Source organism: Dermochelys coriacea, chromosome 20, assembly GCF_009764565.3.
Source record: "Dermochelys coriacea isolate rDerCor1 chromosome 20, rDerCor1.pri.v4, whole genome shotgun sequence".
NCBI classification, from domain to species: domain Eukaryota; kingdom Metazoa; phylum Chordata; order Testudines; family Dermochelyidae; genus Dermochelys; species Dermochelys coriacea.
In genome coordinates this window covers 11,155,374-11,169,455 of record NC_050087.2, presented here as the reverse complement: position 1 = coordinate 11,169,455, position 14,082 = coordinate 11,155,374, and the positions used below count along the sequence as shown (strand labels likewise).

Genomic DNA, 14,082 nt, shown 5'->3' with positions numbered 1-14,082 from the left:
TGCCACACCCCCAGCACTCCTAGTTCCAGCACCTCTGCACTGCTGGAAGACAGGATACGGGCTGGATGGACCTTTGGTCTGACCCTGTATGGCCGTTCTTAAGAGGTGTTGGGTCACGCTGTCTGCAGTTGAATGAATGGCTCATTTAGGACTGGTTGAAACTGACCCATGTCAGTGGAGGATCTGAAAAAACAAAGGGAGCCCCAAAAGCCAGGGAAGTCACACCTAACAACCAAGAAGGAGATTTCCCCCACCTCTCTGCAGGGAAGCAGAGCACAGGTCCCCCAGCTAGCAGTTTTATAGCCCCTCAGCCCAAGTCAGCTGACCCAGGCCAGCTGTGGGTTTCACTGCAGTGTAGACATCCCCCCCCCATACACCCACCTACCTACCCACTCTCTCCGCCCGCTCCCAGAGCTCAGTGCAGAGTCTGACAAGTGCAGAGCACCCAGCCTCCTGAACCTGCCCCTGCTGCTGTCTAGGACCACAGGAACTGCCAGATGGGATCAAAGCCAGGGTCCCTCTTGCCCAGCAGCTGGTGCGAGCCCCACACTGATGGCATCTCTTCAATCATGGCCTGGCCTGGAGCTGCAGGGTCCAGGTCTTTGCTCAGATTAAGGGCTGCGTCCACACACAACACATTAGTTGAGAAGGGCTATGTGAAAAAGAGACTCCCAAGTGGGGAGCAGCGACCTGTGAGGAGAACTGCTCAGGGAGCGACCTCACCCCTGCACAGGATGGCAATGCCCCGTGGGAGGCAGTGAGGTGTCAACTTGCTCCTGTGCACAAGGTCTGTCCCTTCGGCTGCAAGCTAGATGCAAAGGAGGATGCTCCAGAGGGCCAACAGCCTTAGTGAGAGCTGGTGCCTGGCAAAGGAGGGAACTCAACACCCCAGTGACGCAGCCCCCACGCTGGGCAGATCAGGCACAAGACATGTGTGAGATGGACGCTGACTGCACCCCCAGAGGGGCTGACAGCATTGCATGCCGCTGTTCAGACAGAAGCAGGAGTTGGCCACACACAGGCTTCTGAAGGCATGAGATCTGCCACCCTCCTTAGCTGTCGTTGGGGGCCCAGGCTGGCATTCCCAGAAGCACTGGTATCAGGCTTGGCATTCATTCTGCCATTTTTTCTTTTCAGTTCTTTGCCAAGTACACTTTGCCCTGGTGACTGGCACCAGCAGAACAGGCCCTGCCCGATGCTCCCCATTAGGAACCAGCATCTGACCTTACAGCAGCCGCAGGAGCAGGAAATGCAGCTGCAGCACTGTCTCAAGGCAGGGCTCCTGCTGAGAGCTGCCACGGGGCGTCTGGCATGGGAAGTGCCAGGCATGTCTCTCCCATAGCAAAGCAGGCAGCGTGTCCACACCAGCTGTGAGCGGCAGCCCCAATACCCAGGCTATGCTCTCACCTGGCTGTCAGTGCATCAGCATTGCTGCACATGCACTAAGACACAGGGTGCCTGGCACAGCCCAGCTGGGCTCTTCCCACACAGCCGCCCCTAGGTTAGCTCCATGGGCTGCACGAGTGCCCATTCCCTAGTAAGTTTCCTGGCCCTTGACCCACAGCAGAGCTAGGCAGCAGCACTGTTGTGACGCTGGCACTCAGGCAGCTCGCCAATATGGTGGGCACCTATTATTAATACTTGGCCTTTCATCAAAGATGCCACACCCACCACAAACTAGTTACTGAACCCCAGTGCCCCTACTGGGGGGATGACTGGCCCCATGTGACTGAGAGGAGCAACTGAGTTGAGGTCACCCGGGAGTCAGTTGGTGCTGCAGAGCCTGTCTCCTGGGCACTGTCAGCTCAGATTAGGGTTTTCATCGCATCACACACCCATCGCTAGGCCAGCCCTTGCAGAGTGCAGAACTGGGTGCAGCTCTGCCAGACCTGGCCCAAAGCAATATGCTCAAAGGGGAGAGTTAGCAGTGGACACAGGTGAGCAGCCTCTCGACTCTCACCTCTCAGGCTCTGGCCTTCAATCCCCTTCTGCCCCACCATTACTCAGGGTAACAGCTACATGTCCTAGGCTCAGAGAATCCTGGCCTTTCATGCACACTGCCCTACAAAGGCAGGTGAACAGCCAAGTCTTCATTGGAAGCATGTAGGTCAAACCAAATAAGACACCGGGGGTTGCGGAGCACGATCACCTGGTGGGCGGGGGCCAGGACTCCAGGTTTTCATGCTCAGCTGCCACCAACTCCCTCTGTGACTCTGGCAGAGTCATTTGTGAAACCGAGGCACAGAGAAGCCAGTCTACAAAACACACCTAATACAAATCCAGGGAAGCGCGCTTAAAGGGTCAGCTCCCGGGAAGGAGAAGGGAGAGCTGCATTGAGAGGGCGGGGTTGTCGTTCTCTGTAGCAGAATCACTGGGCACAGCAGGGGCTTGGCGCTCTCCTAGGCCTACAGGACTCAGAACGGGGGTCATGCTGGCGTGTTTGAGAGCTGATGATGATCAGGAGCCATATGGCTCAGAGAAGCACAGAGATCTCATGGACGAGCTTCCAACTGGCCAGGCTGCTCCTTCACTCTCAGAGCCACTAGCCAGGCCCACTGTGTCACTAAGGGCTAGAAGGGCAGCACCAATGTCAGCTGCCTGCAAGCTCACAGAGCCACTGTCTAGCTGCAGGCCCAGGGGGCACTTCGGAGAGTAACAGCCTCACAGATCATCCCTCCCAGACATGGTGGGGCTGATGATGAGTCACTCCCACGTTCACTCAAGGATGGATCCCATCACCCTCTACGTGTACCAGCTGGCTCCTCCTGGGATGAGAGGAGCTGTCAATCACACTGCTCTGTGACAGTGAGCACTGGTGCAAGGATGGGGGAACAGAAGTGCTCACCCCTGGAAATCAACTCTCTGGCCTGTGCCCAGCTTAGCAGAGCCTCTATCCTGCTGCCAGAACTCAACAGGATGCAGATGATGAGTTACTCGCTGTTGAGAGTGGGTCACGGAGCCTAGGAAAAAATCCTTGCAAAGGGGGATTTATCAGTGCCCTGGAGCTGTTTGACAGTCACACTGAGCTGGGCCTGCAGGCCCCAAGGCGGGGCTTGGAGAGCATTCTGCTACAGGGCTAATAAGAGCAGCAGCCCAGGGAAGACGGATCATGAGGGACAGAGAGAGAGAGATGTGTCCATCCTGCGTGGCAGCGCATTCTCCATACATGCCATGTGCTGAGCCAATGGCATCTAGTAGCCAGTGACCCCTGGACTCCTGCTGCTGCGCCAGTGCCAGCCACACCTGCTGGCCAGCTGACCAAAGTTCCACTGTAGCCCAATTCCTGAGCTGCCCCTCCCAGTGCCTCCCCCACCTGCCCAGCGCCACCCGCTCCCCCAGCACCTCTCTGAAGCACCTAGCACTGGCTCCCCCAGAACCAAGCAGAGCCCACCACCCCCTGTAAGTAGCCTCAGCCAGCTACGCAGCACCAATTGGCGACCTATCCCCTCCTGGCTGCTCCCTAGTACTGCCCCAACAAAACTATTCAGCACTACTGCCTGCCCCGAGTCAGCCACTGCCAATGTCCCAGGCCACTGCCCCAACGTACACTAGCTGCCAACCAACCCCATCAATGGGCCCACCACCAGACACCCCAGCCTCACTGCACCCAAACCAGCCAGTGACATCAGGAACACAAAACACCAGCTCTCCCAGTAAGCCACTGCCTCATTGCACAAGCAGGCACCCTGGCCTCCCACCCAGAGCCAGTGACCCAGCCCTATGGACCCAGACAAAAAAATCTGCTCATCACCCCCTACATGCGCACACACTACTCAGCCCAATAAGCCCTCCAATCAGACACACTGCTAGCCAGTCAGGTACTAATACCTCCCACACTGGCCCCCAACGAACTATTTACCCCTACACCCTGCCAGTCACGCATTGCCTCCAACCCTTATTGCTAACCAGTACTACATCCTCCCCACACACCTACCCCCACCAACTCCCCACCATCTGCGACAACACCCCTAGGCAACAACATATTCCCGCACCCCATCCCTCTACCCCAATACCTAGCACCACACCCCATGAACCGCCCTTCCCCCATGCCCAGACACTCACCCCACGCACTGCGCCTGCCTGTGCTGCCAACCACATACCCACCCCACCCCGGCCCGGCCTGCCACAGCCCCTCCCCCCCGCACCCACCCCACCCCGGCCCGGCCTGCCACAGCCCCTCCTCCCCGCACCCACCCCACCCCGGCCCGGCCCAGCCCAGCCACAGCCCCTCCCCCCCGCACCCACCCCACCCCGGCCCGGCCTGCCACAGCCCCTCCCCCCCGCACCCACCCCACCCCGGCCCAGCCCAGCCACAGCCCCTCCCCCCCGCACCCACCCCACCCCGGCCCAGCCCAGCCCAGCCCAGCCACAGCCCCTCCCCCCCGCACCCACCTCACCCCGGCCCGGCCTGCCACAGCCCCTCCTCGCCGCACCCACCCCACCCCGGCCCGGCCCGGCCCGGCCCAGCCCAGCCACAGCCCCTCCCCCCCGCACCCACCCCACCCCGGCCCAGCCCAGCCCAGCCACAGCCCCTCCCCCCCGCACCCACCCCACCCCGGCCCAGGCCAGCCACAGCCCCCCGCACCCACCCCACCCCGGCCTGGCCTGGCCTGCCACAGCCCCTCCCCCCCGCACCCACCCCACCCCGGCCCAGCCCAGCCCAGCCACAGCCCCTCCCCCCCCGCACCCACCCCACCCCGGCCCAGCCCAGCCCAGCCCCTCCCCCCCGCACCCACCCCACCCCGGCCCGGCCCAGCCCAGCCCCTCCCCCCCGCACCCACCCCACCCCGGCCCAGCCCAGCCCAGCCCCTCCCCCCCGCACCCACCCCACCCCGGCCCAGCCCAGCCCAGCCACAGCCCCTCCCCCCCGCACCCACCCCACCCCGGCCCAGCCCAGCCCAGCCCCTCCCCCCCGCACCCACCCCACCCCACCCCGGCCCGGCCTGCCACAGCCCCTCCTCGCCGCACCCACCCCACCCCACCCCGGCCCAGGCCAGCCACAGCCCCCCGCACCCACCCCACCCCGGCCTGGCCTGCCACAGCCCCTCCCCCCCGCACCCACCCCACCCCGGCCCAGCCCAGCCCAGCCACAGCCCCTCCCCCCCGCACCCACCCCACCCCGGCCCAGCCCAGCCCAGCCCCTCCCCCCCGCACCCACCCCACCCCGGCCCGGCCCAGCCCAGCCCCTCCCCCCCGCACCCACCCCACCCCGGCCCGGCCCAGCCCAGCCCAGCCCAGCCCAGCCCCTCCCCCCCGCCCCCACCCCACCCCGGCCCCGCCCCCGCCCCTCCCCCCCGCACCCACCCCACCCCGGCCCGGCCTGCCACAGCCCCTCCCCCCCGCACCCACCCCACCCCACCCCGGCCCCGCCCCCGCCACAGCCCCTCCCCCCCGCCCCCACCCCACCCCAGCCCCGCCCCCGCCCCCGCCCCTCCCGCACGGCCACTCACCGACCCCACACACTTCCCCCGTCCGCACCGCCAGCCCCCCATCGTCCCTCTTCCCACCCCATGGGTTGCCCCCCTGAGGACCCCAGAAGACGCAGCTCCCCCGGGACCCCCCCTCCCCTCTACCTCAGCGGCCGCCGCAGCCTCCAGCCCGCTACGACACACAAAGCTCCCTCGTCCAATGCCCGACTTCGGCTGCACTGAGCATGCGCCCCCGCGCTGAGCATGCGCAGTAACCTTCACTGTTGCACTTGCCCTCTCTCCGCCCTTACTTGCCTCCCGCCTTGCTGCCCGCTCTTTGGAGGGGCTCGAGAGGATCGAGGGGGCAAAGCGTAGCGGGGGGCCCGGGTCTGAGCAGGGGCCAGAAATTTACTGTCCAGGGGGATCAAGCTGTAGGTAGCGTCAGTAGAGGGGCTGGAGGGGAAAACTCGGGGGCGGGAGCCTAGGTTAAAGCCCAGGGGGTTGGCGCGGCCAGACCCCGTGGGGGGACAAAACCCCCGTCCGGGGAGGGGCCGAGGGAGTAACCGTGACCCCATGGGATGAGCCACCTGCTGTGCGTGCAAATCTAGGGGGGTGGGGGGTGCAGAGGCTTGTCTAGTTCTCACAGCAGCAGGGCTGTAGGTCAGCCCCGAGGCAGAGGGCGGGTTCCTGGGGCTGGGATCTTAAAGGCACAGGCCTCCCAGTTCCTAGACTCAATGCTCAGACACCTCACTGCATCCCATGAAGTGAGCTGTAGCTCACGAAAGCTGATGCTCAAATAAATTTGTTAGTCTCTAAGGGGCCACGAGTCCTCCTTTTCTTTTCACAGCTCCTCTCTATCTTATACAAGTGCTGCGGGGCTATGTTACTGCTACGACCAGGAGACTTCATGCTGTGAAATATTGTACGGACACCCCCTCCTAGAGCCCACACCCCCTCCTGTATACCCCAATCCTCTGTCCCAGGTCAGAGCCTGCACCCCTCATCCAAACTCCCCATAGCCTGCACCCAAACTCTGTCCCAGATCCTGCACCCCAAACACAGCCAGATTACTCTTTTGTGGGCCTGGTGCTAAATATATTTGTGGGCCCCCATGGGGGCTAAGGGGACATGGGGTGGGGGGGCAGAGTCCTCAGAGTGAGGGGCTGGCCGGGAGCAATGGGAGATGGGTCATGGCACAGCAGGGACAGCCCCACTCCACCCAGCCCAGTACAAGGGCACTGTTTACAAACCAGCAGCTGCCGGATGGACACTGGCCTGCCGGGCCCTGCGTTGCCATCATGCTTCTTCCCCTTGTGGGTGGGCCCACGCCACACCATGCTACCCCCTGTCTAGCACGGCTTTGACCCCCGACGCACAGTGCCACACTGCCCAGAGACCCCCACAAATGCCTATGCCCAGTGCCCTCCCACAGACCACGATGCCTAGCACACCTCCACCCACCCAAAACCCCCTCACAGATCCTCTCACTGCCCAGTACTCCCCTACCCAAACACCCCCCACAGCCCTCCCACAACTGCACAGTGCCATGCACCTTCCCGCCCAGAGCCCCCACCCAGATCCCCTCACTGCTCAGTGCCCCCCATAGCCCCACCGCCACAACTGCACAATGCCCCGCACAGACCCCCCACGCTTCCCAGTGCCCTGACACACACAGATCTCCCCCACTTCACAGCCCAACACACACAGATCTCCCTCATTGCCCAGCATACACCCCCCCAGACCCTTTAGAGATCCTGCTTTCCCATGCCCTGATCCCTGTCCACAATAGCTGGCTCTGATGGGAGGTGACTGTGTCTGCCAGGCTGAGCCGGCAGCGCAGCCAGGGCTGGTCCTGGGGCAGGATAACTCCAGCCCCTTGGGAGTGCTGCAATCAGCCAACCTGAAGTGGAGCAGAGCCTGCCTAGGCCAGGCTCCCTCAGGACCCACATGCCTGGCAGGACCCACCTGAGCTCCTCAGCACTGTCTCCTGTGACAGGCTGAGACTGGCCCGGTCTCTGCACCAGTCCCAGGTGGCTCTGCCCCCAGGGAAGCAGGTGGGGCCCCACAGATCCCAGGCAGCGGAGACAGCTCAGAGCTGGAGCAGTGCGAAGAAGCATGGCAGATCCCAGTGACCTGACTCCGGAGATCCCACCCAGCCCAGCAGCCTTGCCCAGCCCGCATGGTGGACCCCAGCTGCTGGGTGATGAGCCCCCGACAGGCGAGTGAAACCTGCTGCCTGAGAGTGGCTCACCCAGCAAGGCCTGTGTGCGGGACTGCCCCAGGCGAGGGGCCAGAACTGGCTGTGTGGATGGGTAAGAGGGGTCTGTAATGGGCAACTTCCCAGGGTGGGCCTGTTGCCATGGCACCACTGCAAACATGGTACTGACCCCAAGCTCCCTCCCACAGCAAAACTCCCTTGCACCTTTTCTGGACACCACCAAAAAATATAAAAAGCTGGTGCTACTTTACTGCTACAGGAGACTTGATGCAGTGAAATAATTTCTCTACATTCCCTCAAACTCTGCGTCACACATTTTGAGTATTCAAAAGAGTCTCTTATAACTATTTGTCTATGTGAAGTCTCATAAGAGTTCACAAATTTGTCTTATCAGCTGCTTGATTCCCTGAACTGCACTCTCTTCCTTGTAATCCATTTTAATTATAGCTTTGCTCCTTTAAAAATGTTATTTCTGTTACTCTTATTACTCTGAACACTTTGTCATTTATCTGTATCATCACTGATCAGTGCATGTCATTGTGCTGTTTATTTTTTATTTTAATAGCTTATGCTAATCAAAAAAATGTAAGTTGTTATTGGTTTTAGCAATTCCATCTGTGTTTCTATTATAGCACTTGGTATGGTTTTTGTACTTTGATTTGTAATTTGGAGTTTTTAATTATATCTTTTTTTATAGCACTACTTTATTTTGTTGGGTCATGTGATTTTCAGTATGACTGATTTCCTGTACTGTTTTCAATAATTCCTTTGCATTTGATCCAGCAATGAGGATTGCCTTTCGCTGCATTTATCTTGCCTGTGAATCCAACCCTTATTGTCCCATGTTCACACTTCATTGCTTGTGTGTAGAAGCTGATTCACAAATATTCAGTAAGTGTATTATATTGTGTCATCTTACATCCTTCCCAAAGGCAGAAATCTTCTGCAACAATGATGGCTTGGGCTCATGAGCAGTGGCTGCAGAACTTTTGGATGCACAAGTCCACATTTCTGCATCTGTGTGCAAAACTCACCAAAATAAAAGCTGCACTGACAATGGAGAATCAAATATAATTGCACTATGAGGACATGCAACACCAGATTCTTATTGGTCAATCTCCCCACTGTATTTTCTACTGAATGCATTCGATGAAGTGAGCTGTAGCTCACGAAAGCTTATGCTCAAATAAATTTGTTAGTCTCTAAGGTGCCACAAGTACTCCTTTTCTTTTTGCGAATAGACTCATACAGCTGCTACTCTGAAACCTAACATATTGTTAAAGATCATTTCATGCTCAATGCCCTGTTAACATCTCTGCAGTCACAGATGATACCAATCCGTGAATGGCGGTGTGACACACACCTAGACCCCTCATGACAAGAGTACAGAGCCATCTTCATTAGCATACAGAATGTAGAACAGAGGCCACTCCCCTAGCCTCATCTGCATGAAAGATGGGGAAAAGAGACATCTCATTAGCATACAGAATGGAGAACAGAGAATGGCACTGAACTCTGGGACCAAAAAAGCAGGAAACAACTGCATCATGGGAAAACTGTGCCCCAAATGTTAATGAACCTATGCCTGCACACACCCAGCTCAGCAGTTATCAGACCAATTCTAGTAAGGAATCCTTGATTGATGTCCAAAATACTGAAGCAGCCCAATTTCGTTGCGAGCTTCCTGAAGGAACATCAGCCATACTAGGAGTGATCAGCTCCTCGTCTAGCCTAAAGAAAACACTTGAGTCATCAGTCTACCCATAAACAAATCTAGTGTCCTCCCTTCAACCATTGTATTTTCTCTACAAAAACCCCTACTCATACCCCAGTAAGTGTTCTGATGCAGACCAAACTCTGCCTCAGATACACTGCGATTTCATCTACTCCTGACAGATCCAAGACCCTGAGCTACCACTGTCACCTGGGACCCCTGATGACTTCAAGCTTCCTGGAGTGGGTGAGATCCCTCCCTCTCTCTCTGTTTCCTTTTCTACCTCAGGTATTAACCTTTAATAATGTAACTGTTATTTTGTTTAGGCTCTCCTTGAGTAGTTATCACTATTATTCAATAAATAACTTTTATGGTTAAGCTGGTTGACACTCTCTCTCAACTTTACTCTTGTGTTTGTATCTTCCACATTTAATTCTGCAACAATGCTTCTTTTACCTAAGCTACAGATCCCTGTAGCACCCAAAAATACTGTGGGGTTTGCTCATCAAGTAGGTTACTGCCAGTACAATTGTGACGTGAAAGTGGGATAGGGACGTGTTAAACCTGTGGCATATGGGGGGTGTAGAAGGAGCTGAAAGTGCTTCTCAACCCAGCATATTGAGACCAGGCCCAGGCAGATAAGCGGTTCAGCTTGAGAGTGCTGCTTCACCTAGCCCATTGACTACAGGGGCATATGAGGGGATCAGCTGGACCCAGTCCACTCAGACTTGCTCTGCTAGCGTGTGTGTTCATCTGGTTCTGGGGCTGGAGGAACCCAGCCCTGGGGAACCTAGGTTCTGCAGGATAGCTCCATTGGGAGGGGACTTGCAGAAGGAGGGGGTAGAGCTCCATATGACAACACAAGTCACACAAGCAGTACATTGATAAAATTACAGAACCACCACCCCACCCCCAGAAGAGTAACCCTAATAAATGAGCATACCCCAAAGTAATGGGCAAATCTGGAAACAAATTGGTGAAGAAACACAGGCAGCGCGTGGCCCTAATCATGTGTTAATTGTTCAGTAGTTGCTGTGGAGTAGGGAAACTGAGGCACAAACCCACGCAAGCTTTTCCTTTTTCAGACCAACCTTCTTTAGCAAGGGGTCTCTCTCTCTCTCTCTCTCTCTCACTCATAGAATATTTCTTAACCTTCTGTTAAGAATTGTTATACACAAGCAGTAGAGTAATAGAATTATCAGGGGGAAAAAACCCAGACAAGTAACCCCAATAAATGAGCATACCCCAACTAATGGGCAAATCTGTTAAAAGTACCCAAACACTAAGGGTCTTGCTGGCTAACTGCATGACTCATCAAGATTCTTAACAATGACTGTGTAGTCATTTTTTAAATGGTTTGCATGGTTGTAATCATGGTGATTTACTTATTGTCTGGTCTTTATGATCCCCATTTCTCTATTGTTTATCTGTATGGTCTCTGTATGGTTCTTTGATTTTTTCTGGCTGATGTATAAGTGATTTTGCTGGGTGAAAACCAATTAAGGTGGTGAGATCTAGTTTTGTTAGATAATCAAGTTACATTATGTTACGATTGATTAGTTAAATTACAGTAACATGACTGATGAAAGGCATAGCTGAAAATGAGGTGATACTGATAAGTGTATATTATAGGCACTGTTCCCTCTAAGCTGTGTGTGCACACAGATCCTAAACTCAGCGCAAATGGCAAAACACCACATGCACAAAAATTTGCACAGAAGCACAACAATTTACACAGAAGAAATTTTTTGTGCACATGGCCTGTCAAAAATTTGAGGAAACATTGTTTATAGGGGTTTCTTTATTTCAGATTCTTCAGAATTTCAGAAAACTATTTTCTCCCAGAAAGTTGCACCAAGCAAAAAATTACCTGTACTACACACGTAATGGCAGGTAAGTAGAGTGTTTCCATGTGTATTCATTTGTTTTTGGAACCCATTATCTTCAAGCAACTCTGCTTGTGTTATCTTTTTATATTGACATTTTTGTGCTGTAACATTTTCTGACTGAGTTACTATGTCTAAACGTGGTTACAGTCTTGTAGGTGATATCCTTATCTCTAATAACATTCAATCTGCATTGATCGAATACAGCCATATTTTGCAAGCCACCAATACTTCAAAATTATATCTGCAAAATATACATGCCTGCAATTAATGTCTGCCTTGTGACTGGCTTATGAATGATGCATTGTTGATTTAGGTTTACCCTGCTTATATGTCTGCAATGTACCTCTCATATCTTCTAATTGAACTTTGAGTCTTATATGGATTGATATTCCCTATTTCCACTTAAGTAACTGTTTTCTCTTGTAAACAATTCTCAGGGAAATCTTTTGAGGAAAAAATTGCAAATGTTTTGGCATATCTAAGGAGTAGCACATATCCTGAAGGAATCAATAAAGCAAGCAGACTGAACCTGCATCGATTTGCTGTCAACTTTTCTTTTTAAGACAAGGAATACTTTTTTTCAGATAATACTGACACATTGCACTGGAAACTTCAGACTGTAAATGATGGTCCTGGTCCTGGTCCCCCAACACTGGGATTATTTGGAGTGATAACCTTACCTTCAATGGGACTGGGCTCTCTAGTTTTATTCAAATTTTCCAGAAAATCTCCTCTGTTATCTATGCGGGTGGTGCAACAAACACATTGTGCAGTTACACAAGAAATGAGTATAAATTTTACCAAAAAGCCCTATGACTTTGCTTCATTTCTTAAGTATGTTATCCATTCTGCTGCAAGCACCAACAACAATCACTATATGTTTACTAAGCAATCATTTATAATTAAAAAAAACAAAACAGCTAGTTATAACCATACAGTGAAATTCCCCCCTTGTACTTAAGGCATTACGAACCATAGCGTATATAGATGTCTTTGATATGCATATGCCTTATAATTAATGAATGGCTTTGCAAGTAACCAGTCATAGCTTAAGTGCAACACTTGATTTCATCATCATGTCTCCCTCAATGGCAGATTAGCCACTATGACTACAGAGCCCAGGCTGAGGGGCCAAGGTCAAGGGGGGGGCCCTGGCTTCCACCCTGTGAGTGGGGCAAGGGAAGGCCTCCCACATCGCCCCCACCCCAGCCCTAGCAGAAGCCGTGAGGCAGCAGGGGAAGCCCGGATGCCCGACCCCATCTCCAGCAGAAGTGCCAGGTGGGGCAGGATAATCCGTAGCACCCCACGTCTGGTCCCATAAAGAAGCCCAGCATCTGAACCACTGCTGCAGCCCTGGGACTGGAGGAGCTCTCACTCCCTGGTACAGCCATGGGGTCATTACACAGAGACAGAGCTTCTCCGGTCCCGGGGCTAAGTGGGAGAGGATGGTGGTTGGGAAAGGAGTTGTGGGAGGCAGAATGGCGGGGAGCCTACGTGGAATATGGCTGAGATCCTGGGGAAGAGGCTGAAAGGGGTAGGGCCATGGGTGGTGCAGCAAGTAGACAGGGTGGATAGGGTCCCAGGAATTGCTCTGGCCCGTGGCCCCGAGAAACCTTGATCATCATCATAGGCATCCGATGAAGTGAGCTGTAGCTCACAAAAGCTTATGCTCAAATAAATTTGTTAGTCTCTAAGCTGCCACAAGTACTCCTTTTCTTTTTGATCATCCTCCGTGTTCCATCTTCTATGATCAACAGAGGGGACATTGTTCCATTTGGCAAAAGAAAGAAAAGGTTGTCGTTGTGCAGACCATGAAAGAAGACCTGCAACTCTTCAAAATGTATCATAGCAGTGTATGGGTTGGACATCTAGGAATATTCTGACATCAAAATACTATTGGCCAGGGATGACAAAAGACATTGCCAATTGGGTATGTAAATTAATGAAACTAAATCCTGAAGAATGCTATTTACAATTGAAATACAAGTTCTAAATGTATAAAAAATATAAAAATATATTTGGTGTGCAAATGTGAACATTGTTCCCTTGCAATACTATTTCCATAACAAAATGTTAATATCATATTGTTCCATCCAAAATACGTTGCATGAGGTCTGACTTGCCAGAAAGAGGGAAAGAAATTAAATCTGGATACCACCTTGAAAAGCATAAAGGTGAATTTTGGAACCAGACATTATTGTTTATCATTATTCATTGTTATTTGGGCTGTACAATGAGGCCTTGATTTGGAAACAAGCGCAATGCATACAAGTGGCACAGCATAGTGCAGCAATTATCTCTAATGCCCTTTGCACTGGCTGGGGATATTTCTTCAGCTTTACTCTTGTATTGTTTTTCCTAACCCATTCCTGTACTTTTTTTTGTTTTTTCTTTATTTAAAAGTGGGCTTTACAGTCTGATTCTATGGCTGTTGTAACCATATTACATTATGTACTCTGCTTATGATATACGAGTTTATTGAGAACATTTAGTTAGAAACATGTGAAGTATGACTAACTGGTACCCTTGCATGTTGGTCACTCGGATCTGGGAATTGGTGGGAATAGATTTAATAGAACCATTACCAGTACCAAAGGATAGATACCAGTATATACTGACAGGCATAGATTATCTTTCAAGATGGGTGGAAGCCTTTCCACATAGAAGTAAGTCCGCATCTAAGGTGTACAAATGCATGTACAAAATGGCTGTTCGATGTGGATGCCCACAGCAGATATTGACAGATCTTGGTCCAGAATTCAAGAAGGTAATGACTGTTTTTTTTCTAGTTATTTTCACTATGTAGTCAAAGTCACACATTGATCTCAATCACCATACTTTTTTTTTTTTTAA

At 53.2% G+C, this 14,082-nt stretch overlaps 1 protein-coding gene across 8 annotated transcripts in view; it reads right to left on the bottom strand.

The window, feature by feature from the left end:
- The window catches only part of LOC119845724 (patatin-like phospholipase domain-containing protein 6), a 57,902-nt gene extending 52,206 nt beyond the window's left edge, over positions 1-5,696 (bottom strand). For 4 of the 8 annotated variants that reach the window (XM_038378390.2, XM_038378392.2, XM_038378391.2 and 1 more), the window contains exon 1: positions 5,574-5,692. In XM_038378390.2, coding sequence (XP_038234318.1) covers positions 5,574-5,674 — 101 coding nt within the window. In that variant the 5' untranslated portion in view covers positions 5,675-5,692. Of the gene's footprint in view, positions 1-5,573 lie in introns of all 8 variants that reach the window. The other 4 variants (XM_038378394.2, XM_038378395.2, XM_043506810.1 and 1 more) reach the window with 3 other exon arrangements.
- Positions 5,697-14,082: the final 8,386 nt, after the last annotated feature.